This window comes from Ranitomeya variabilis, chromosome 1 (genome assembly GCF_051348905.1).
Source record: "Ranitomeya variabilis isolate aRanVar5 chromosome 1, aRanVar5.hap1, whole genome shotgun sequence".
In the NCBI taxonomy this organism is placed as follows: Eukaryota; Metazoa; Chordata; class Amphibia; order Anura; family Dendrobatidae; genus Ranitomeya; species Ranitomeya variabilis.
In genome coordinates, this window is record NC_135232.1 from 473,804,145 (window position 1) to 473,828,702 (window position 24,558).

Consider the following 24,558-nt stretch of genomic DNA (forward strand, 5'->3'; position numbering starts at 1 on the left):
TTATAGTCGGAAAAATACGGTACTCCATCTCTAGTATTCTAGGCAAAACCGTAGCTCCTTGTACAACCGTATCTTGTATTATTTCTTTGGATTTTAAAGGGAACCTGTCACCTGAATTTGGCGGGACCGGTTTTGGGTCATATGGGCGGGGTTTTCGGGTGTTTGATTCACCCTTTCCTTACCCGCTGGCTGCATGCTGGCCGCAATATTGCATTGATGTTCATGCTGTGTCCTCCGTAGTACACGCCAGCGCAAGGCAATATTTCCTTGCGCAGGCGTGTACTCCGAAGGACAGAAAATGAACTTCAATCCAATATTGTGGCCAGCATGCAGCCAGCGGGTAAGGAAAGGGTGAATCAAACACCCAAAAACCCCGCCCATATGACCCAAAACAAGTCCCGCCAAATTCAGGTGACAGGTTCCCTTTAATTGTTTTTAAAAAACGTTTTTTGCTTTTTTGTGTACCAATAAAATTTGTTAATTTATATGGTGATCCCTGCTTGTGTATGCCTTCCTGTCTGTTGGTACAGCCGCGACACATGCAGCTGCGGTGCCGAACAGCTGATTATCAGGAGCGCTCCAGGTAGCCAAGAGGCAGCTATTCGGGAAGCATTATAGCTATTCATATACTTACCTGAAGCTATTTGATCAAGACTATTTATGTCTCATTACATCTGGCGTAGAAGTAACACAGAATTTCAGAAAATGATACCAACAGTAAAGTATGGTGGTGGTTGTGTGATGGTCTGGGGCTGTTTTGCTGCTTCAGGACCTTGAAGATTTGCTGTGGTAAATGGAACCATAAATTCTGCTGTCTACCAAAAAATCCTGCAGGAGAATGTCCGTCCATCTGTTCGTGACCTCAAGCTGAAGCGCACTTGGGTTATGCAGCAGTATAATGATCCAAAAAAAAAACAGTAAGTCCACCTCTGAATGGATTAAGAAAACCAAAATTAACACTTTGGAGTGGCCTGGTCAAAGTCCTTACCTTAAAGGGAACCTGTCGCCTGAATTTGGCGGGACCAGTTTTGGGTCATATGGGCGGGGTTTTCGGGTGTTTTGATTCACCCTTTCCTTACCCACTGGCTGCATGCTGGCCGCAATATTGGATTGAAGTTCATTCTCTGTCCTCCGGAGTACACGCCAGCGCAAGGCAATCTAAAGTTCCCTTTAATCCGATTGAGATGCTGAGGCATGACCTTATAACGGCGGTTCATGCTCGGAAATCCTCCAGTGTGGCTGAATTACAACAATTCTGTAAAGATGAGTGGGCCAAAATTCCTCCAGAGCGTTGTAAAAGACTCATTGCCAGTTATTTTCATATGCTTGAAGTTGTTGCTGGTAAAGGTGGCCCAACAAGTTATTAGGTTTAGGGGGAAATCACTTTTTCACACAGGGCCCTGTAGGTTTGGATTTCTTTTTCCATTAATAATAAAGACCTGCATTTTGTGTTTACTTGTGTTATCTTTGTCTAATATTTACATTTGTTTGGTGATCTGTAACATTTCAGTGTGACAAACATGAAAAATAGGAAATAAGGAAGGGGCAAACACTTTTTCACAGAACTGTAAATGACACATGGGACATATGAATAGTATTAAGGTCATTTATTTTCACATTTTGGGCATGTTCACACATTGCATTTTTGTATACAATATGCATGTTTTTGTCACTTTTTTTTTTTACTTGTGTTTTTCACTCAATTGAATGGGTGAAGCGTGCTGCAAAAAACTAAATTGACACGCTGCTTCATGGTAAAAAATGAGGAAGGGCTCAAAATACACCTCAAAAAAGAAAAAAAAAAAGCATATGCATGAGATTTCAGAAATCTTATTGATTATGCTGGTACTGTAAGATCAATGTGTATTTTGCTAAAAAAAAAAAAAAAAACATGCAAGAAAAAAGTCACATGTGAACATACAATTACACACTGCATTCTCAATTATTAACACTCGGGGACCTTCGGATGTGAAAATGAATTTAAATAATTACCATTCTGTATCCTGGCGAGAAAAAGCCACTCAGACACGAGACAATACCAAATGACTCATTATTACTACACACACAGGGAAAACTACAGTACATCAATGTCAATATTTTATAAGGTTTTTATTATTTTAATGTATATGTTGCTCAGAAACAGTTAAAGCGACATACCACAGAAACCAATTTCTTATATCACATACCTATTTCTTATATGATTGGGAAGTGATCATTCTTGATATTCAACGTGAATTTGTCAAAGATAGTCTTTTTTTTGTCTGCCTCCAAAAACTGCCTCATACTATTATGAGACAGATACAAGACTTGCTGACATGTCCTTCATCTAATACACTATCAATTTTGTACAGTTGCAACCAAGACACCTCCCAGCAAGCCTTTTTGTAGATAGCGGGGGCCACTTGTGACAGGTCTCGGGACACTTTCCATCCCCATTTTTTTTCATTTAAAAATAATGCAAACACGCAAATCAGTATATTTAGGGAAGCTGCTGATAAGGTCATGTTCTGATGTTTTAGGAGGGTCTGATAGGTGACGATTACTTATTACACAGCCATGGTGATGGCAATGATATCACTGGTAAACAGAAGAAATGCTGGCAGACAATAACCTAACTGAGCATGCAATCATTACCTGCTTTACTAAACTTCTCGTAGAGCCATAGATTTATTATACAGCCCTCATTTTCACATATAAGGACTACAAAAACTTGAAATTGTAATAAGGCATGGTCTCTGAGCCACTCCTTTCAGCCTCCTCTGGTCTCGGTGCTGGGGCTTGTAGGGGCAATAATCTCATGATATAGCTATGAAGATCAGGTGAAATAGATGGTACCGTGAAAGGAGACCCTTCTAGAGATGCCATGTCTTCCTCGTTGTAGCTTTCTTATTAAGCAAGCCTGTTTTTTTTTTCTGGTGTCGCTTTCTGCTGCAGCATTTGCTTGCTCAGCCTGCAGTACCTCGCTGTAACCACGAGAGGCAGTAGTGCCATCGGGGTTTTTCTCCGTGCCTTTTTTTCCCTCCATGGTTTCTCCTCCTCGCTCTTGTGAGTAGTAACTTGGCGTTAGGTCTCGGCAGCTTCCACACGTTTCCCATACAGAGAGCGCTCGGATTCTCGGCCTCCATTAAGGACACCTCGAACTGCTCTTTTTGCTGTGCAGCCTCCCAACCCCCTCCCTTTGAAACTTTTATTTCTCGGCTGGATCATCTAGAAAAGCCAGCCAGGACGGGGGAGACAGATAGATCACAGAGCCATAGACAAGAGCGAGGGACGAACGAAAAGCGAGAAGATGGACATGAAAAAGAGAATTCACCTGGAGCTGAGGAACAGGACGCCGACTGATGTAAGCAGCTTCCATCCACCACACACTTCAGGAACTCGGGCATGGCACCTGGCCACATTACACCGCCTTCTCCACTGGCCGTGCTCAACTTTGGGGTCCCCTTTATACCTATAGCCAGCAGGGAGGGACGGAGATATAGCTAGACATGGAGGGGTACAGTCAAAGTTTCCAGTTCCTCTATTGTTTGTTTTCTTCCGCTCCTTCACACCCTCTAAGCTGCCATGTTGTGGCGTTACCTGCCGGGTCCTTCTAGAAATAAGTGGCGAGGAGGGGACGAAATGCGTGTTTCCCCCGGTTGCGGCACTTTATGGCGGAGTTGTGAGGAGAGGTCTTCCCCCTCACAGAGCAGTCGGCTACATTAGTCAGGAACACGCAGGGTGACGGTCACACCGCGCACACGGGCGGACGGAAAGTCCGACGGGAAAGTTGCTGCCGACGGCCAAATCGAGAAATGCCGTCACGTGACTCCAGCACAATAACCGTGAGGTAATATGGCAGGAGCGTGTGCCCTCTGTGGGGAAGTTCCCTCCGCATGGCCCACAGCGCCCGGCAGCTCCACTTCCTCACCGTCCGCCCCTGTGTCGGTGCAGTTACCGTCTATGTGATAGAACAGGCGAAAATACACGGCGTGTCCGGGCGACATGTTCCCCTCCTCCTCAGCGAGTCGGGCGGGAAAGCGCAGCGGAGCAGAGGGGGAGGAGAATGGAGGCGCTAAATCCCACGGAAAGAGAAATAAATACATGAACCGTCCGTCACAGTATGGAGGCTCCATCCCCGCCGCCCTGTTACTGCGGGTTATGTCCGGTTATCCAGCGCCTCCTCAGCCCGGCAGTGTCAGAGGAGCAGTCGCCATGTTGTCCTCTTGTCTTCCTCCTCACTCCCGCTCTCCATGTTGTGTGTGTGTCGTGCTGTCGGTGCGCTCCTTCTGTGGTGACAGCTGCAGTGCCCGCCTTCCAACCTCCATTTTGCCCTGCTCGCCGTGTGTGTGAATGTGTGCCCGGCATGGCGCTGCCTGGTTTCCCTCTGCGCCTTTGTCTGCTCTCCTGTTACAGGCAGTCTGTCAGCACACAACATGACTGTGCAAACCAAGCCCAGGCGGTGTAATGTGCCTTCTCCATGCACTGTGTGGCTGCTCTCACACCCTGTGAGCCCAGTTCTTGAATGTTTCACTACTTCTACCCCAGTGTGATAATGTGTGTCTGTTCCATTGCCTGTAGATCATGGCAGCAGTGTGAGGCTGCCGTCTCACTATCAGCATTTGTCAGGATTTTACATCAGTATCTGTAAGCCAAAACCAGGAGTGGAGCAATCAGAGGAAAAGTATAATAGAAACATATGCACCACTTCTGCATTTATCACCCACTCCTGGTTTACAAATACTGATGAGAAATACTGACCAAATACTGCTAGTGTGACGGCAGCCTAAGGCTGGCAGGAGATGCAAATCACACCCAGTGCCATCCATTGCTCCATGGCAGGTCACTGTGCCATCCTTATTATGTAATGATACTAATCTCATCAGCAGGAGCCGTTCTGCTATAAGCACTGGGGACAGAGCTGTGCCATATCAGGGGCTCATCATCAGCACTGTACCATGCCAGCGCATCACATAGGTGAAGGGACTTGGTCAAGGTCGCGTGGTTTACTACAAATTACCATGGCTCTAATAGAAATTTTGACGTGCAATGACCGACTTTTGGAAATAATATATTGATGAGTTATGTTTCCATCATTAAGAATTGGTGAGGGCAAACTTGTGTAGACCTAAATGTATCACATTAAATCAGGGCTCAGCAATTAACCCCTTCATGACCTTGGGATTTTTCCGTGTTCGTTTTTCACTCCCCTCCTTCCCAGAGCCATAACTTTTTTTATTTTTCCGTCAATATGGCCATGTGAGGGCTTACTTTTTGCGTGACGAGTTGTACTTTTGAACGACATTGTTGGTTTTACCATGTCGTGTACTAGAAAACGGCAAAAAATTCCAAGTGCGGTGAAATTGCAAAAAAAGTGCAATCCAACACTTGTTTTTTGTTTGGCTTTTTTGCTAGGTTCACTAAATGCTAAAACTGCTCTGCCATTATGATTCTCCAGGTCATTACGAGTTTGTAGACGCCAAATGTATAGGTTCTTTAAGTGGTGAAAAAAAAATTCTAAACTTTGCTGAAAAAAAAAAAAAAATTGCGCCATTTTCCGATACCCGTAGCATTTCCATTTTTCGTGATCTGGGGTCGGGTGAGGGCTTATTTTTTGCGTGCCGAGCTGGCGTTTTTAATGTGTGCATACACATGTCTTTGCGTACGCATGCGTTTGATGCGCTTGCGTACTTCGGACTGCGCATGCCCATTAAAGACACACCCTCCTGAAAATATCAAACGCATGCGCATCGCATAAAAAGCGCAAACACATGCAAAGACGCATGCAAGCGTCTGATAACGCAGTGTTTTTTATCCGCATCAGCTTACGCATGATGGTAAAAAAAAACGCAGCGTTTGCATGCGTTTTTACATGTGTTTGCGCTTTTTATGCGATGCGCATGCGTTTGATATTTCCAGGAGGGTGTGTCTTTAATGGGCATGCGCAGTCCGAAGTACGCAAGAGCATCAAACGCATGCGTATGCAAAGACGTGTACACATGCGTTCCCATAGATAGTAATGCGTTTTTTTGCCGCATTCCTTGCGCTAACAACCGCATACGTTTCTAGGGGGCAAATTGACGCCTCTAAAATTCTTACATGTTGCGTTTATCGCGCCAAACCGCAGACGATGAAACGACGCATGCGTCGTCAAACGCGGCAAAACGCAACCGATCACAGACTCATGCGTCCCTAATGTTAACCCCTTCATGACCTTGGGATTTTCCGTTTTTTCGTGTTCGTTTTTCGCTCCCCTCCTTCCCAGAGCCATAACTTTTTCATTTTTCCGTCAATTTGGCCATGTGGGGGCTTATTTTTTGCGGGATGAGTTGTACTTTTGAACGACATCATTGGTTTTACCATGTCGTGTACTAGAAAACGGGAAAAAAATTCCAAGTGCGGTGAAATTGCAAAAAAAGTGCAATCCCACACTTGTTTTTTGTTTGGCTTTTTTGCTAGGTTCACTAAATGCTAAAACTGACCTGCGATTATGATCCTCCAGGTCATTACGAGTTCATAGACACCTAACATGACTAGGTTCTTTTTTTTATCTAAGTGGTGAAAAAAAATTCCAAACTTTGCTAAAAATAAAAAAAAAAATTGCGCCATTTTCCGATATCCGTAGCGTTTCCATTTTTCATGATCTGGGGTCGTTTGAGGGCTTATTTTTTGGGTGCCGAGCTGACGTTTTTAATGATACCATTTTGGTGCAGATACGTTCTTTTGATCGCCCGTTATTGCATTTTAATGCAATGTCGCGGCGACGAAAAAAAACGTAATTCTGGCGTTTCAAATTTTTTTCTCACTACGCTGTTTAGCGATCAGGTTAATGCTTTTTTTTATTGATAGATCGAGCGATTCTAAACGCGGTGATACCAAATATGTGTAGATTTGATTTTTTTTTTTTTTATAATTGATTTATTTTGAATGAGGCGAAAGGGGGGTGATTTAAACTTTTATATATTTTTTATTTTTTTCCAATTTTTTTTTACTTTTTTTTTTTTTTTACTTTTGCCATACTTCAATAGCCTCCATAGGAGGCTAGAAGCTGGCACCACTCGATAGCCTCTGCTACATAGCAGGGATCTTATGTTCGCTGCTATGTAGCAGAAATGGAGGTGTGCTGTGAGCGCCGACCACAGGTTTGCGCTCACAGCTACCGTGGATCAGTAACCATAGAGGTCTCAAGGACCTCTATGGTTACCATCCTGACGCATTGCCGACCTCCGATCATGTGACGGGGTCGGCGATGCGCTCATTTCCGGCCGCCCGGTAGTTAAATGCCGCTGTCTGCTTTTGACTATTACGGGCTGACATGTCCCGGCTTTGATGCGGGCTCACCGCCAGAGCCCGCATCAAAGCGGGGCTTCTGACCTCGGACGTACTATCCCGTCCGAGGTCAGAAAGGGGTTAAATATAGGAAAACACAACGCATGCGGATAATTGCGGAAGAAACGCTGCGGACACAACCTCAAATGTGAAACCGGCCTAAGTCCACATTCACAGGTTAAGTATTTGGTCGGTATTTTATCTCCGTATCTGTAAGCCAAAATCAGGAGTGGGACAGTCAGAGGAAAAGTATAAGCACGTGTACTGCCAAATTCTCAACATGTAAACATGACCTATTAGTTTCACTCATATCTCCCTACACACAGTATTATGGACCTCACAACTCCCCAAACACAGTTTGATGGTCCTACATATTCCCCCAACGAGTAAATGACAAAATCTTACGCTTCTAACCCCTGTTCCCCCTGGTTGTTGCATCCGTCTTTGCTGCTTGCACACTGAGGCTCCACTCAGCAGGCGCATTTGCATCTGTTGCACTGAGTCTCAGTCGCACAGTCAGAATGGTAGAAGAGGGAGCTGACAGCTCCATGCTCCACCAATCATGTTCACTGATATCGGTCATCTTGACTATGTAGATACCGGAGCAATCAAGATGGGGGATGGTCACATGGTTTGTTTCCAGTCCTTTTGCTGTCACCGGACCAGAACAGCCAAAAGGCCAGATGTGGCCTCTTCGTCATACTTTGCCTGTCTTATATACTTGTAAAGTAAAAAAAAAAAAGTTTGCAATTATAATTAGAGATAAGCGAATTTGCTCAGGTTCCCTCTTATTCATAAGCTGCAGAGGAAACCCGGCTGTGTGACAGTCATGATACATTCATGGAGAGCCCAACAAACAGGCTCTCCATGCATGCGACGTGACTGTCACACAGCCACGACACATGCAGCTGCGGCGTCGATCAGCTGGAGCGATCCAGGAAACCGGGTTCCCTTTGCAGCTTATTAGGCAAGCGCTATAGCTTGCCGAATAAAAGGGAACCCGAGCAAATTCTCTCATCTCTAATTTTAACAACCCAGCCTGACATTCAAATTAGCAAAATTTCTTGCATGGATGCAAAGTTTTGAAACCTGTGACAATGACATGGCAAGGAACTGAAATAATAAGTTCCCTATTTTGGATTGGCAATACTCGGTACGGCATTGGAAATCTTCGATGTCATAATGAAGTCACACAACATCCTGGCACAGATTTGGGTAAAAACTGAGGAGTGAAAAGAACTCTGTTGCATATTACAGAGTACCTGAGATTTATCAGCCTCAATCATGGAAACAGAAGTGTGTGCCACCATAATCTTGCCATTTATTATCTTTATAACCCTAGTTATAACTGCTAGACAATAGAAAGGGTGTGTAGAGATGCTATAACTATCTCATGTGTCTTGCTTTCTGCTGGGAGGACTGCATTTTACCACGTTTGGTAAAATTGATAAAGCAGTTTTATTCTTCGGGTCAGGACGATTGCAGCGATGCCTCATTTATATCATTTTTTTATGTTTTGGCGCTTTTATACGATAAAAACTATTTTATAGAAAAAATAATTATTTTGGCATCGCTTTATTCTGAAAACTATAACTTTTTAATTTTTTTGCTGATGATGCTGTGTGGCGGCTCGTTTTTTGCGGCACAAGATGACGTTTTCAGCGGTACCATGGTTATTTATATCTGACTTTTTGATCGCGTGTTATTCCACTTTTTGTTCGGCGGTATGATAATAAAGCGTTGTTTTCTGCCTCGTTTTTAAAAAAAAAATAAAATTTTACGGTGTTCACTGAAGGGGTTAACTAGTGGGACGGTTTTATAGGTTGGGTCGTTACGGACGCGGCGATACTAAATATGTGTACTTTTATTGTTTTGTTTTTTTTATTTAGATAAAGAAATGTATTTATGGGAATAATATATTTTTTTTTTCTTTATTTAGGATTTTTTTTTTATTTTTTTTTTACATATGTGGAAATTTTTTTTTTTACTTTGTCCCAGGGGGGACATCACAGATCGCTGATCTGACAGTTTGCACAGCACTATGTCAGATCAGCGATCTGACTTCAGAGCTGCAGGCTTACCAGCGCCTGCACTGAGCAGGCGCTTGGTAAGCCACCTCCCTGCAGGACCCAGATGCAGCTCCGCGGCCATTTTGGATCCGGGGACTGCAGGGAGAGGAGGTAAGAGACGCTCGGAGCAACGCGATCACATCGCGTTGCTCCAAGGGTCTCAGGGAAGCACGCAGGGAGCCCCCTCCCTGCGCGATGCTTCCCTATACCGCCGGAACACTGCGATCATGTTTGATCGCAGTGTGCCGGGGTTAATGTGCCGGGGGCGGTCCGTGACCGCTCCTGGCACATAGTGCCGGATGTCAGCTGCGATAGCTGGCGATCGGCCGCGCTCACGGCAAATCAGAGGGAAGCTCAGAAAAAGATAAGGGTATGTTCCCACGGTCCGTAAACGCTGTGGGTTGTACGTTGCGTACATCTGCAGCGGCCAGATGTTACTGCATAGTGGATGGGATTTCAAGAAATCCGGCTTCCCTGTGGAGACGGACATGCGGCGCTTCTTTCCAAACCACAGCATGTCTATTTATCTTGCGGAGAAGCTCAATCTCCTGAAGATAAATGTCACCAGTCCAATGTATTGGGCGCTGTCATTCCGCACGGTTCAATGAACACATGCGGAATCACCTGCATTCAAAGCTGGCAGCGCTTTGGACAGAGCGGACATGTGCGCTGCTGATTACTGACCATGGGGACATAGCCTAAGAGTTGCAAATGCCCCATCTGGCCATAACAGTGGGCTGACTGACGGATTCCCAATTTAACTCATTCTGCAGCCAGCAATAGGCAATGTCACAGAGAGGCAGTTGAAAGCAAACATTTTTTAATGAAAAGCAATTGCAATTTTTTTCCGAGCCTAAAATGCTTGCATTTAAGTATACATATATATAAAAAAAATCCCAAGTGGACAATCCCTCTTAAGGCTGTGTGCACACGTTCAGGATTTTTCACATTTTTCCGCGTTTTTTGTCTATAAAAATGCGATAAAACCGCGAAAAAAACGTATACATTAAGCATCCTATTATTAGAATGCAATCCGCAATTTTTGTGCACATTTTGCGTTTTTTTCCGCGACGGAATCGCATTCCGGAAAAAAATGCAGCATGTTCATTCTTTGTGCGGAATCGCGGGGATTCCGCACACATAGGAATGCATTGGTCCGCTTACTTTACACATGTGGCTATGCCCACCATGCCGGAAGTAAGCGGATCATGTGCGGTTGGTACCCAGGGTGGAGGAGAGGAGACTCTCCTCCAGGCCCTGGGTACCATATAATTGTTTACAAAAAAAATAAAATTGTGATATTCTCACTTTCCGGCGTCCCCGGCAGTCTTCCCGCTCCTCGCGATGCTCCCGTTCCCAATAATGCCTCGCGGCAGTGATCAAACACTGTTTGACAAGTGTGACCAACCTGTCAATCAGTTTTCCAAGCGATGCTACAGATCGCTTGGAAAACGCTAGCATTCTGCAAGCTAATTACGCTTGCAAAACTCTAGTGTTTAGTGGGAGTACGCACATGCCAATTCTGCATGCGATATACCCACGGCAGGAGTTGCAGAATTCTGCAACGTGTACACTTAGCCTTACACCTGTTAATGTGCAATGTACATAATGGTTTTACTTTCTTTGACCTTTTATTAAACCATGTTTCCTTTAACCCCTTTCTGACATAGGACGTAATAATCCGTCCATGTGCCCTGGGCCTATTTTACCAGGACTGATTATTAAGTCCTCGCAATCGCCCGTGCAAACGAGTAGTGTGCGGGCGATCGCCGCTGGGTGTCAGCTGATTCTGACAGCTGACACCTGGCACGACTCCCGACACTTTAACCCCCCGGAATGCTGTGATCGAACACTATAGCAGCATTCTGGGAGCTGGCAGAGGGCTGACAGCCCATCTGCCTTTGGATCGGAGACCCCACGGGGTCCCGTTCGTTGCCATGGTGACCTGATGTTGTCATGACGACTAGAGTTGAGCGAACTTCGGGTTTCCGCTTATTCGGCAAGCTATAGAGCTGTGTCACTGTCACAGCACATGCATGTAGAGCCTATTTGTTGGGCTCACATTCAGCTGCGGCGCTAATCAGCCAGCACGCTTAATGTATCTGGGTACCCTCTGCAGCTTATTCCTCAAGCGCTATGGCTTGCCGAATAAGCGGGCACCTGAAGCAATTCGCTCAACTCTGACGACATCCGGGTCACCATAGCTAGGAAAGTTGCCGATCATGCTTAGTGCTAAAACTGCCTTATCAATTTTACCACACACAGAACGGCATAACTCCCACCAACCCTTGCCACCCCCCCCAAAAAAAAAACGAACCTGAATTCTGCCTCCCAAAAATCAGAATAGAAAGCGATCAAAAAAAAGTCATGTGCCCGAAAATGGTACTAATAAAAACGTCAACTCGTCCCCCAAAAAACAAGCCCTCACATGACTTTGTGAGCCAAAATATGGAAAACATTATAGCTCTCAAAATATGGTGATGCAAAAACTACTTTTTTTACGATAAAAAGCCTCTTTTAGTGTGTGACAGCAGCCAAACATAAAACCCGATATAAATTTGGTATCTCAGTAATCGCACCAACCCGAAGAATAAAGTTGCCTAATCACTTATACTGCACGAGGAACAGTATTAAAAAATAAATAAAACCAATTCTTTTCCTGCTGTTGATTTTTTCATTCTGCCTCCCAAAGATCGCAGTAAGGCTCGGCACACATTTCTCATGTGCTGAGCGCTACATCGGGGTTTCCGTGTAAATCTCTGAAATACGTGATTTTGACGGAACCTCTGGCGGAAGATTCCCTATAATGAGGCATATGGAGGAACTCTGGACGCATGTGATCTGGTGGTGTCCATCTCTTTAGGATTGCATAAAAGTGCTGTTGGCCACAGTTTGGTGCACTTCTGAAAAGGACACCTCCGAACAGAGGCCAGACGGAATCCAGAGTAAGGCTGCCATCTCACTAGCAGTATTTGGTCAGTATTTTACATCAGTATTTGTAAGCCAAAACCAGGAGTGGAACAATTAGGCCGGCGTCACACTGGCGTATTGCATCCGATGCGAGATCATCAGATGCGATATGCTATTGACACTCGGCTCCTGCTCGCAGCAGCCATAGGCTTATATGGGTGCGAGTGAGCCCAGAGTATTCCTCGGTCCGAGACAATCGCAGCATGCTGCGATTGTCTCGGACTGAAGAAAACGGCCGACAAAAAGTCGGCTGCTGGGAGCTGCCCCATATGTTAACATTGGTCCGAGTGCAATGCGATTTTTTTATTGCATTGCACTCGGCCGTTTAAAACGCCAGTGTGACGCCGGCCTTGGAGGAAAAGTATAATAGAAACATATGCACTACTTCTGCATTTATCACCCACTCCTGGTTTTGGCTTACAAATAAATACTGACCAAATAAAGCTAGTGTGACGGCAGCCTAACTCTGCTGCCTCATTATAGTGAAAGGATCCCTCGGGGGTCTTATCTGAATCACATCACTCAGAGATTTAAATGGAAACCCCAAAGTGGTTAGCGTAGATCGCCAGATAAATGTGATCCCAAACGTTCTGTAAAATGTTCCCAATAAAAGCTTCAACTCAATCCACAAAAATAAGTCCCCACTCAGGTCTGTCATCTGTTAACGGAAATATAGGCTTCCACGTTACTGGTAGCACAAAGGTTCTGGAAAAGTGAATTGGCTCCATAACCCTCCAAAAGAAATTCAGTAAATTCTGCTCTCCCAAATCCAAATGCCTCCCTCCCTTCTGAGCCCCACAGTGTACCTAAACCTCATATACTGTCCACATGTTTGGCATTTCTGAAGCGATGAGAGCCCACCTTACTTACAGGTGTATGTCTCCAGAAGCACGGGCTGGGTATAACGCATTGGTGACTGCAAGGTACTGGTCACTACAGCGGCAGTTTGCAATTTTCACTCTTCAGCATTCATTGCTGCTTGTTTCTGGAAAATTATGCATGGAGTCAAAATCAGCACTACATCTGTAGATAATTTCCATAATGGGATCACTTGAGGGGGATTCTGCTCTTCCAGCAATTAGGGGCTCGGTATATACAGTCCGCAAACTATTCTAGGAAAATCTGCGCTCCAGGAGGCAAATAGCGCTCCGTTCCTCCCGAGTCTCTCCGTATGGCTAAGTAGTACTGTACAGCTATATATGGGGTATTGCCATGTTCAGTAGAAATTGTGGGACAAATTTTGGTGCCATTTTTACCCACTTCATGTGTGAAAATATAAAATCTGGGGCTAAAACAAAATTTTGGTGGTAAAAATGTAGTTATTTTTTTCTTCACTGCTCAATGGTATAAAATTCTGTGACACACCCATGGTGTCTATATGATCACTGCACCCCTAGATGAATTCATTGAGAGGTGTAGTTTGTAAAATGGAGTGTTCTGTTGTTCTGGCACCTCATGGGCTCTCCCAATGGGTCATGGCACCTGCAAACCATAACAGTAAAATCGGGTGCTCCTTGCCTTCTGAGCTTTGCGCTGTGCCTGAAAAATATTTCCGTTTGTTGTAAAAAAAAATTTATTTTAGGCTACTTTCACACTAGTGTTAACTGCAATACGTCGCAAATGCGTCGTTTTGCCGAAAAAACGCATCCTGCAAAAGTTCTTGCAGGATGCGTTTTTTGAGCATTGACTAACATTAGCGACGCATTTGCGACGCATTGCCACACGTCGCAACCGTCGTGCGACGGTTGCGCCGTGTTGTGGCGGACCGTCGGGACCAAAAAACGTTACATGTAACGTTTTTTGCTCCCGACGGTCCGCTTTTTCCGACCGCGCATGCGTGGCCGGAACTCCGCCCCCACCTCGCGGCACTTCCCCGCACCTCACAATGGGGCAGCGGATGCGCTTGAAAAATGCATCCGCTGCCCCCGTTGTGCGGCGGAGACAGCGCTAGCGTCGGGGACCTTGGCCCGACGCACTGCGACGGACCGAGCCCGACGCTAGTGTGAAAGAAGCCTTAGCCCTTCGAAAAATTAAAAACTTGGGGCTATAGCAACAATTTTGTGAGGAAAATTTGATATTTTTTTTTCTTTTTTTTTTTATGGTTCAACGTTATAAATTTATGTGAAGCACCTGAGGGTTCAAAGTGCTCACCACACAATAAGTTCCCTGAGGGGTCTAGCTTCCAAAATGGTGTCACTTGTGGGGGATTTTCACTGTTGAGGCACATCAGGGGCACTCCAAACAGGACATGGAGTCCACCAATTCTTCCAGCAAATTTTGCATTCAAAAAGTTAAATGGCGCTCCTTCCGAGCTCTGCTGTTCAGCCAAATAGTGTTTTTCTACCTCATATGGAGTATTGGCATGCTCAGGAGAACTTCCACAACAAATTTTGGGTCCATTTTTTCCTGTTACCCTTGTCAAAATAAAAAAAAATTGGATCTGAAATTAAAAAAAAAATTTTGGGGGAAAAAAAAGGTTTTTTTTCCACATTCCAAAAAATCCTGTGAAGCACTTGAAGGGAATAAACTTCTGGAATGTGGTTTTGAGCACCTTGAGGGTATGTGCACACGTCAGGATTTCTTGCAGAAATTTTCCTGACAAAATCCGGACATTTCTGCCAGAAATCCGCGTGGTTTTTTGGGGGCGTTTTTTACGCGTTTTTGTGCGTTTTTTTGGCTGATGTTTGCGGAATTTTTGCGTTTTTCTCTTGACACTCCAATTTCATAGGAAATCCGCAAAAATAATGAACATGTTGCTTCTTTTTCCGGAATGCATTTTTTTAGCGGAAAAAAACGCAACATTTGCGGGGAAATCAGGGAAATCCGCAAAAAAACGCAAAAAATCCTGAAGAAATCCTGATGTGTGCACATACCCTAAGGGGTGCAGTTTTTAAAATGGTGTCACTTTTAGGTATCTTCTATCATAAAGACCCCTCAAAATGACTTCAAATATGATGTGGTCCCTAAATAAAAAATGTTGTAAAAATGAGAAATCATTGGCCAAATTTTAAGCCTTATAACTTCCTAACAAAAAAAAAATTTTGGTTCCAAAATTGTGCTGAAAGTACACATGTGGGAAATGTTATGTATTAACTCTTTATGTGACATCTCTGTGATTTAAGGGCATGGAAATTCAAAGTTGCAAAATTTTTGCCAAATTTGCGTTTTTTTTCACAAACGCAAGTCATACCGAAGAATTTTTACCACTATCATGTACAATAGTACAATATGTCATGAAAAAGAGAGAGAGACCAGAACGGAAAATCTGAATGATTTCAATGGAAAATGCTTTGAAATCCGGATGCCGGATTCATTGTTTCACATCTCCGTTTCACGTGTTTTTGTCCGGTTCCGTCACTGTGCGCTTTTTTCGCCGCACAAAAAAAGTTCCTCTGGACGTTTTCTCCGCCCGTCGGAAACTACTTTTTGGACGGATCCGGAAAAAAACAGATGAAACGTCTGGCCCTCAGGCACAATCCGGCACTAATACAACTCTATGAGGAAAAAAATGGATCCGGCTTAAAAAATAAAAGGATCCGTTTTTTTCAAAACTTGCCAGATTGTGCCTGAAACAAAAAACTTTGTGTGAAAGTAGCCTTACTACCTCATAAAGTGACACTGGACAGAATTGTAAAAATTGGCCTGATCATTAACATGCAAACCACCTTCGGGAGGGTATTAAGGGCGCAGGATTCCGGGGTCACATGGCACTGACGCTGATGGGAGGGGGAGGATGGTTTGATAATGAAGACAGGAGACAGACTTCTTCCAGGCAAATGCTCCCACCCCCCCACCAAACCCCAGACGGTCATTAGCATACAGAAATAAAGTATGATTTCTTAACAACAAGACCGCAAATATGACGCATACAGGTAGGACTAGTTTAACATTTCTATCACCTGTGTGCTCATATTAATAGGTTATATATGTCCCAGGGGGTGACAGATTCCTTTTAAACAGTAACCTATGTTTGTATAACACATTCCTTGAATGGTAAAACCAAAGGTGTATGGTGGTATTAAGAGGGGCTTTCTTATTTTCAGTCAATGTCTCTTTTATAGAGCATAGGGAATTAATTCCAGACTTCTTGTCAATGCATTTGTTGTAATACTTGAAGATCTGTAATTGACTGTTACCTCACAGGCGGCTGTGTGGGTGGGTTTAGCCTTGTGCCCGGAAACTGTCAATTCTGCAATGCCTGCATGCATTTTAAAGGGAATCTGTCACCCCCAAAATCGTATATGAGCTGCGGCCACCGGCATCAGGGTCTTATCTACAGCATTTTGAAAACCAACTGACAGCAGTTTTGAATACGTTGAGCAGTGAGGTTTTTAAAATGGTATAACTTTTGGGGGTTTCCAATATATAGGACCCCCAAAGTCACTTCAAAACTGAACAGGTCTCTAAAAAAATAAGTTTTGTCAATTTTCTCAAAAATGAAAAATTACTGGTACATTGAAACAAAAACCTTCTAAAATGCAAACAAAATAAAACAACATTTTACAAATGATGCTGATTGAGGAGAGTGTTGTTTATTAATATTTTTGTGTGGTACAACTATCTAAATTAAATGGTTAATCATTTAAATTTTGAAAATTGCAATTTTTTTTTACATTTTTGTAATTACGATGTGTCACGAAAAACATTCTCAAAATGACTGGTATCCGTTGAAGCGTTCCAAAGTTATTACCACATAAAGTGACACTGGTCAGATTTAAAAAAAAAAAAAAAAAAAAAAAAGCCAGGTTATTAAGGGGTTAACATGCTGCGGCTCAGAAACCCCGCCGCGGGTGAGTTTACGCAACGATAAATAGAAGCACAGTGGGCATGGAATTTCTATAAATCCCATCCACTGTGCCTGTAACCTACAATGCAGCACTGGTGAGCTGCATCCAAAACGCTGCTATTTTTGGATCGTAGGCACATACCATAAGAGGGATTTGAGTTGAAGCCCCATTGCAGAATGATATGCACATGAATACTTCTGCGCTCTTCAACCTCTCTGAGACTGACATGAGGGTTGTACTTGGTATAACCCCTTTGAAGGGAACCTGTCACCCCCAAAATCGATGGTGAGCTAAGCCCACCGGCATCAGGGGCTTATCTACAGCATTCTGTAATGCTGTAGATAGGCCGCCGATGTAACCTGAAAGAGGAGAAAAAGAGGTTAGATTATCCTCACCCAGGGGCGGTCCCGCTGCGGTCTGGTCAAATGGGTGTCTCAGGTCCGCTCCGGCGCCTCCCATCTTCATTCCATGATGTCCTCTTCTGGTCTTCACGCCACTGCTCCGGTGCAGGCGTACTTTGTCTGCCCTGTTGAGGGCAAAGTACTGCAGTGCGCAGGCGCCGGAAAGGTCAGAGAGCCGCAGCGTGAAGACAAGAAGAGGACGTCATGGAATGAAGATGGGAGGCGCCAGAGCGCACCCGAGACGCCCATTTGACCAGACTGCAGCGGGACCGCCCCTGGGTGAGGATAATATAACGTCTTTTTCTTCTCTTTCAGGTAACATCGGGGGCTTATCTACAGCATTACAGAATGCTGTAGATAAGCCCCTGATGACGGTGAGCTTACCTCACCATCAATTTTGGGGGTGACAGGTTCCCTTTAACAACAAATTCTCTAAAGTGAATTTGTAAATGGTTTCTAAATGAGACAGTCCCTTCCTGCCCCATACCAACAACCTAGTTTTCAACTCCTAGTACCTTATATTTGTGGAACTGTATTGGCTTGAGGTGTCTGTGATCAATAGCACTTGCTGTATCAACAAGGAAGTTGCTTTATTTTCCAAAGTTCTCTGAAAACCCCAACGAAAGGATTTTTTTCTTGCATTCCACTAAATACAAAATATAATTTATATATGCTTTTACATATGGTGAAAAAGATTTACATAAAAAGTTAATCTCTCCTCAGCAGTTCTGTATGAATGAGTGTTTGCCCATGGTCTCCAGACAGCTTAGTGAGACATTTGTATTTGTAAGAACCCTTTAGGGTATGTGCACACGATGCAGATTTAGTGCAGAATTGGTGCAGATCTGCAGCGGATTTTTCTGCTGCAGATCTGCACTGTGAAAAAAAAAAAAGCTGTGCACATGGTGCAGAAAAATCCGCGCAGAAACGCTGCAGAATTCAAAGAAGTGCATGTCACTTCTTTTGTGCGTTTCTGCACCCCTCCATTAATAGAAATCCGCAGTGGTAAAAACTGCACAAAATCCGCATCAATTCCGCATAAAAAACGCACCTGCGAATTCTGCCAGGAGATGCAGATTTAGTGCAGAAAATTCTGCACCACATTTCCTACGTGTGCACATAGCCTTAAGGCCCCGTCTCACATAGCGATTTACCAACGATCACGACCAGCGATACGACCTGGCCGTGATCGGTGGTAAGTCGTTGTGTGGTCGCTGGGGAGCTGTCACACAGACAGCTCTCTCCAGCGACCAACGATCAGGGGAACGACTTGGGCATCGTTGAAACTGTCTTAGTATCCCGGTGTTTACCCTGGTTACCAAAAAAACAAACAGTACATACTCGCCTTTCGGTGTCCGTCAGGTCCCTTGCCGTCTGCTTCCTGCTCTGACTGAGCCGCCGTACAGTGAGAGCGCAGCACAGCAGTGACGTCACTGCTGTGCTGTGCTCTCACTGTACGGCGGCACTCAGAGCAGGAAGCAGACGGCAAGGGACCTGACGGACACCGAAAGGCGAGTATGTACTGTTTGTTTTTTTGGTAACCAGGGTAAACATCGGGTTACTAAGCGCGGCCCTGCGCTTAGTAACCCGATGTTTACCCTGGTTACCAGTGAAGACATCGCTGGATCGGTGTCACACACACCGATTCAGCGCTGTCAGCGGGACCTCAACGACCAAAAAAAGGTCCAGGCCATTCTGACACGACCAGCGATCTCGCAGCAGGGGCCTGATCGCTGGTAAGTGTCACACATAGCGAGATCGCTACTGAGGTCGCTGTTGCGTCACAAAACTTGTGACTCAGCAGCGATCTCGCTAAGTGAGACGGGGCCTTTAAGCTGGCTTTCCTGAACTCCAATCTGAAGTAGATTAAGGTTCTGCACCTCATCAGTCACAGATGCCTCTGCCTTTTCTGGCAAGGGGCAGCAAACTCCAAAATGTTGTGTTGACTTTGCTGAATTGACATAACCTCCAGATGAAGTTAAAATTGCCCAACCTTTGAGACAAAACTTTAACCCCTTTACCCCCAAGGGTGGTTTGCACATTAATGACCGGGACAATTTTTACGATTCTGACCACTGTCCCTTTATGAGGTTATAACTCTGGAACGCTTCCACGGATCCCGGTGATTCTGACATCATTTTCTCGTGACATATTGTACTTCATGTTAGTGGTAACATTTCTTTGACATTACTTGAGTTTATTTGTGAAAAAAATGGAAATTTGGTGAAAATTTGGAAAATTTCACAATTTTCCAACTTTGAATTTTCATGCCCTTAAATCACAGAGATATGTCACACAAAATACCTAGTAAGTAACATTTCCCACATGTCTACTTTACATCAGTACAATTTTGGAACCAACAGTTTTTTTTGTTAGGGAGTTATAAGGGTTAAAAGTTGACCAGCAATTTCTCATTTTTACAACACCGTTTTTTTTAGGGACCACATCACATTTGAAGTCACTTTGAGGGGTCTATATGATGGAAAATACCCAAGTGTGACACCATTCTAAATACTGCACCCCTCAAGGTGCTCAAAACCACATTCAAGAAGTTTATTAACCTTTCAGGTGTTTCACCGGAATTTTTGGAATGTTTAAAAAAAAAAGTGAACATTTAACTTTTTTTCACAAAACATTTAATTCAGATCCAATTTGTTGTATTTTACCAAGGGTAACAGGATAAATTGGACCCCAAACGTTGTTGTGCAATTTGTCCTGAGTACGCTGATACCCCATATGTGGGGGTAAACCACTGTTTGGGCGCATGGCAGAGCTCGGAAGGGAAGGAGCGCCATTTGACTTTTCAATGCAAAACTGGCTGGAATTTAAATAGGACGTCTCGTTTGGAGAGCCCCTGATGTGCCTAAACAGTGGAAACCCCCAAAAGTGACACCATTTTGGAAAGTAGACCCCCTAAGGAACTATCTGATGTGTGGTGAGCACTTTGAACCCCCAAGTGCTTCACAGAAGTTTATAATGTAGAGCCGTAAAAATAAAAAATCTTATTTTTTTCACAAAAATTATTTTTTAGCCCCCAGTTTTGTATTTTTCCAAGGGTAGCAGGAGAAATTGGACCACAAACATTGTTGTCCAATTTGTCCTGAGTACGCTGATGCCCCATATGTGGGGGTAAACCACTGTTTGGGCTCACGGCAGAGCTCGGAAGGGAAGGAGCACCGTTTTACTTTTTCAACGCAGAATTGTATGGATTGAGATCGGACGTAATGTTGCGTTTACAGAGCCCCTGGTGTGCCTAAACAGTGGAAACCTCCCAATTCTAACTCCAACCCTAACCCTAATCCCAACCCTAACCACACCCCCAACCCCAACACACCCCTAATCCCAACCCTAACCATACCCCTAAGCCTGACACCCCTAACCCAACCGTAAACGTGATCCAAACCCTAACTTTAGCCCTAACCCTAATGGGAAAATGGAAATACATTTTTTTATTTTATTATTTTTCCCTAACTAAGGCCGTGATGAAGGGGGGTTTTATTTACTATTTATAGCGGGTTTTTATGTTTGGCACACACTAAAAGATGCTTTTTATTGCAAAAAATATTTTTTGCGTTACCAAATTCTGAGAGCTATAATTTTTCCATATTTTGGTCCACAGAGTCATGTGAGGTCTTGTTTTTTGCGGGATGAGTTGACGTTTTTATTGGTACCATTTTTGGGCAGAGTGAACAAAAACCAGCTATTCATTAATTTCTTTTGGGGGGGGAAGCGTTTATACCGTTCCGCGTTTGGTAAAATTGATAAAGCAGTTTCAGATATCTCATTTATATCTTTTTTTATGTTTTGGCGCTTTTATACAATAAAAACTATATTATAGAAAAAATAATTATTTTTGCCTTGCTTTATTCTGAGGGCTATAACTTTTTTATCTTTTTGCTGATGACGCTGTATGGCTGCTCGTTTTTTGCTGGACAAGATGACGTTTTCGGCGGTACCATGTTTATATCCGTCTTTTTGATCGCGTGTTATTCCACTTTTTGTTTGGTGGTATGATGATAAAGCATTGTTTTTTGCCTCGTTGTTGTTTTTTTTTACGGTGTACACTGAAAGGGTTAACTAGTGGGACACTTATAGGTCGGGTCGCTACGGACGCGGCAATACTAAATATGTGTACTTTTATTGTTTTTTTATTTACTTTAAGAAATGTATTTATTAGAAATATATATAAAATAAATATAGATATAGATATATATTCATTCATTTATTTTTTAAAACCCTGCAGGACCCGGAAGGAGCCCTGCGGCCATTTTGGATCCGGGGCCTGCAGGGAGGAGACGCTCGGAACAACGCGAGCCCCCTCCATGCGCGATGCTTCCCTATGACGCCGGAACGCTGCGATCATGTTTTTCCTTTTTTTTTTTTTTTTTTCTGGTCCAAAAGGATAAGATGATATTGATAAATTTATGGAACCTGTCAGCAGGATTGTGCACAGTAACCTATGCACAGTAACCTACACACAGTGTCAGGTCGGTGCCATTATGCTGATTTAATATTATACCTTGGTTGATGAAATCCGTCTTGTGCTGTTTTTTAATCTTTATTTTCAGTTTTGAGTTAATGATATGCTCTTGCTTCAGGGCGGGCCTGTAGGGGAGGGGGTCTTTTTGTGGTGCTCTACTTAGGAATTCATAATGCAGACTATTGAAAGGTCACTGCCCCCTAGTTTGCATAATGACTATATGTACAAGCTGCAAAAAAAAACCCTTCTGCAGGCAGGTGCCAGCCATTGCACTTGCACTGCAGCATAAGCGCATGTTTAATGTCCCAATAATAAATGTGGTTGATGTTATTCAGATAGAAAAAAATAACTTTAAAATGGCACCAGTCGCACCTGCTCAGTAGCAGCTATCAGTGTGTATTGGTGATCCGATAGATGCCACTGCGCATGCGCCGGTGGCGCCATCTTGCTGGAGAAGAGAAAAAAAATTCCTTCTTCAAGATGGCGCCGACCTGACACTGTGTGTAGGTTACTGTGCACAATTCCACTGACAGGTTCCCTTTAATGATATGCTCGTGCTCTGGGGCGAAGCTGTGTGAGGGTCTTCATGTGGTGCTCTGATTAGGTTTCATAATTCAGCCTGCTGACAGGTCACTGATCCCTCAGTGACCTACCCACTTGTTAACATAATGAACATTATATATACATACTAAAAAAAAAAACTTCCGCAGGCAAGCGTAGGGATATATATATATATATATACACACACGCACAGACCCACACACTAGATGGTGGCCCGATTCTAACGCATTGGGATTCTAGAATATGTATGTAGTTTATTTATGAAGATTTCAGAATACTGCAATGAATACACAAGATTCGCGACCAATTAGCGAAGCATGGTTCAAATTCCACGGCAATTCGCGGCCGGACTGCTCCTGTCGCTAATCGCGGCCGGCCGTCCACGACCAATCAGTGAAGCCAGGGCCAGCTGCAGGTTTTTGAGGGCGCCGGGTGAAAGTCTTGACAGCTCACGTAGCATATAACACAGCCCACGTAGTGTATAGCACAGGCACGTAGTGTATAGCACAGGCACGTAGTGTATAGCACAGCCCACGCAGTATATAGCACAGCCACGTAGTATATAGCACAGGCAGGTAGTATAAAGCACAGCCACGTAGTTTATAGCAGCCACATAGTATATAGCACAGGCACGTAGTATTTAGCACAGAAAACGCAGTATATAACACAGCCACGTAGTATATAACACAGCCACGTAGTATATAGCTACGTTGTATATAGCACAGCCACATAGTATATAGCACAGGCAGGTAGTATATTGCACAGCTACTTAGTATATAACATAGCCACGTAGTATATAGCAGTGACGTAGTATATTGCACAGCCCACGCAGTATATAACACAGCCACGTAGTATATAGCACAGGCATGTAGTATATAGCTCAGGCACATAGTATACAGTACAGACCAAAAGCTTAGACACACCTTCTCATTTAAAGATTTTTCTGTAGTTTCACGACTATGAAAATTGTACATTCACACTGAAGGCGTCAAAACTATGAATTAACACATGTGGAATTATATACTTAACAAAAAAGTGTGAAACAACAAATTATCTCTTATATTCTAGGTTCTTCAAAGTAGCCACCTTTCGCTTTGATGACTGCTTTGCACACTCTTGACATTCTCTTAATGAGCTTCAAGAGGTAGTCACCGGGAATAGTCTTCACTTCACAGGTGTGCCCTGTCAGGTTTAATAAGTGTGATTTCTTGCCTTATAAATGGGGTTGGGACCATCAGTTGTGTTGAGCAGAGGTCTGGTGGATACACAGCTCATAGTCCTACTGAATAGACTGTTAGAATTTGTATTATGGCAAGAAAAAAGCAGCTAAGTAAAGAAAAACGAGTGTCCATCATTACTTTAAGAAATGAAGGTCAGTCAGTCCGAACAATTGGGAAAACTTTGAAAGTGTCCCCAAGTGCAGTGGCAAAAACCATCAAGTGCTACAAAGAAACTGGCTCACATGAGGACCGCCCCAGGAAAGGAAGACCAAGAGTCACCTCTGCTTCTGAGGATAAGTTTATCCGAGTCACCAGCCTCAAAAATTGCAGGTTAACAGCAGCTCAGATTAGAAACCAGGTCAATGCCACAGAGAGTTCTAGCAGCAGACACATTTCTACAACAACTGTTAAGAGGAGACTTTGTGCAGCAGGCCTTCATGGTAAAATAGCTGCTGAGAAACCACTTCTAAGGACAGGCAACAAGCAGAAGAGACTTGTTTGGGCTAAAGAACACAAGGAATGGACATTAGACGACTAGAAATCTGTGCTTTGGTCTGATGAGTCCAAATTTGAGATCTTTGGTTCCAACCACCGTGTGATAACTTTTAATGTGTGTTTAAAAAAACAAACAAAAAACAATGGATAAATCAAGACAAACAAACTAAATGTGATAAAGTACGAAGTGCTAAAAGTTACCAGTGCTCAATAATAAATGGTTTGATCTCACCAGAATTGTAGTCCTTTTCTGCAGGTTGCAGGTAT

At 43.7% G+C, this 24,558-nt stretch overlaps 1 protein-coding gene across 1 annotated transcript in view; it reads left to right on the plus strand.

Moving 5' to 3' along the window:
• Positions 1–2,914: 2,914 nt before the first annotated feature.
• The window catches only part of ANP32B (acidic nuclear phosphoprotein 32 family member B), a 61,475-nt gene continuing 39,831 nt past the window's right edge, over positions 2,915–24,558 (plus strand). The window contains exon 1 of the mRNA XM_077250829.1: positions 2,915–3,343. Within this exon, the coding sequence (XP_077106944.1) occupies positions 3,290–3,343 (54 nt within the window). The 5' untranslated portion in view covers positions 2,915–3,289. The remainder of the gene's footprint in view (positions 3,344–24,558) is intronic.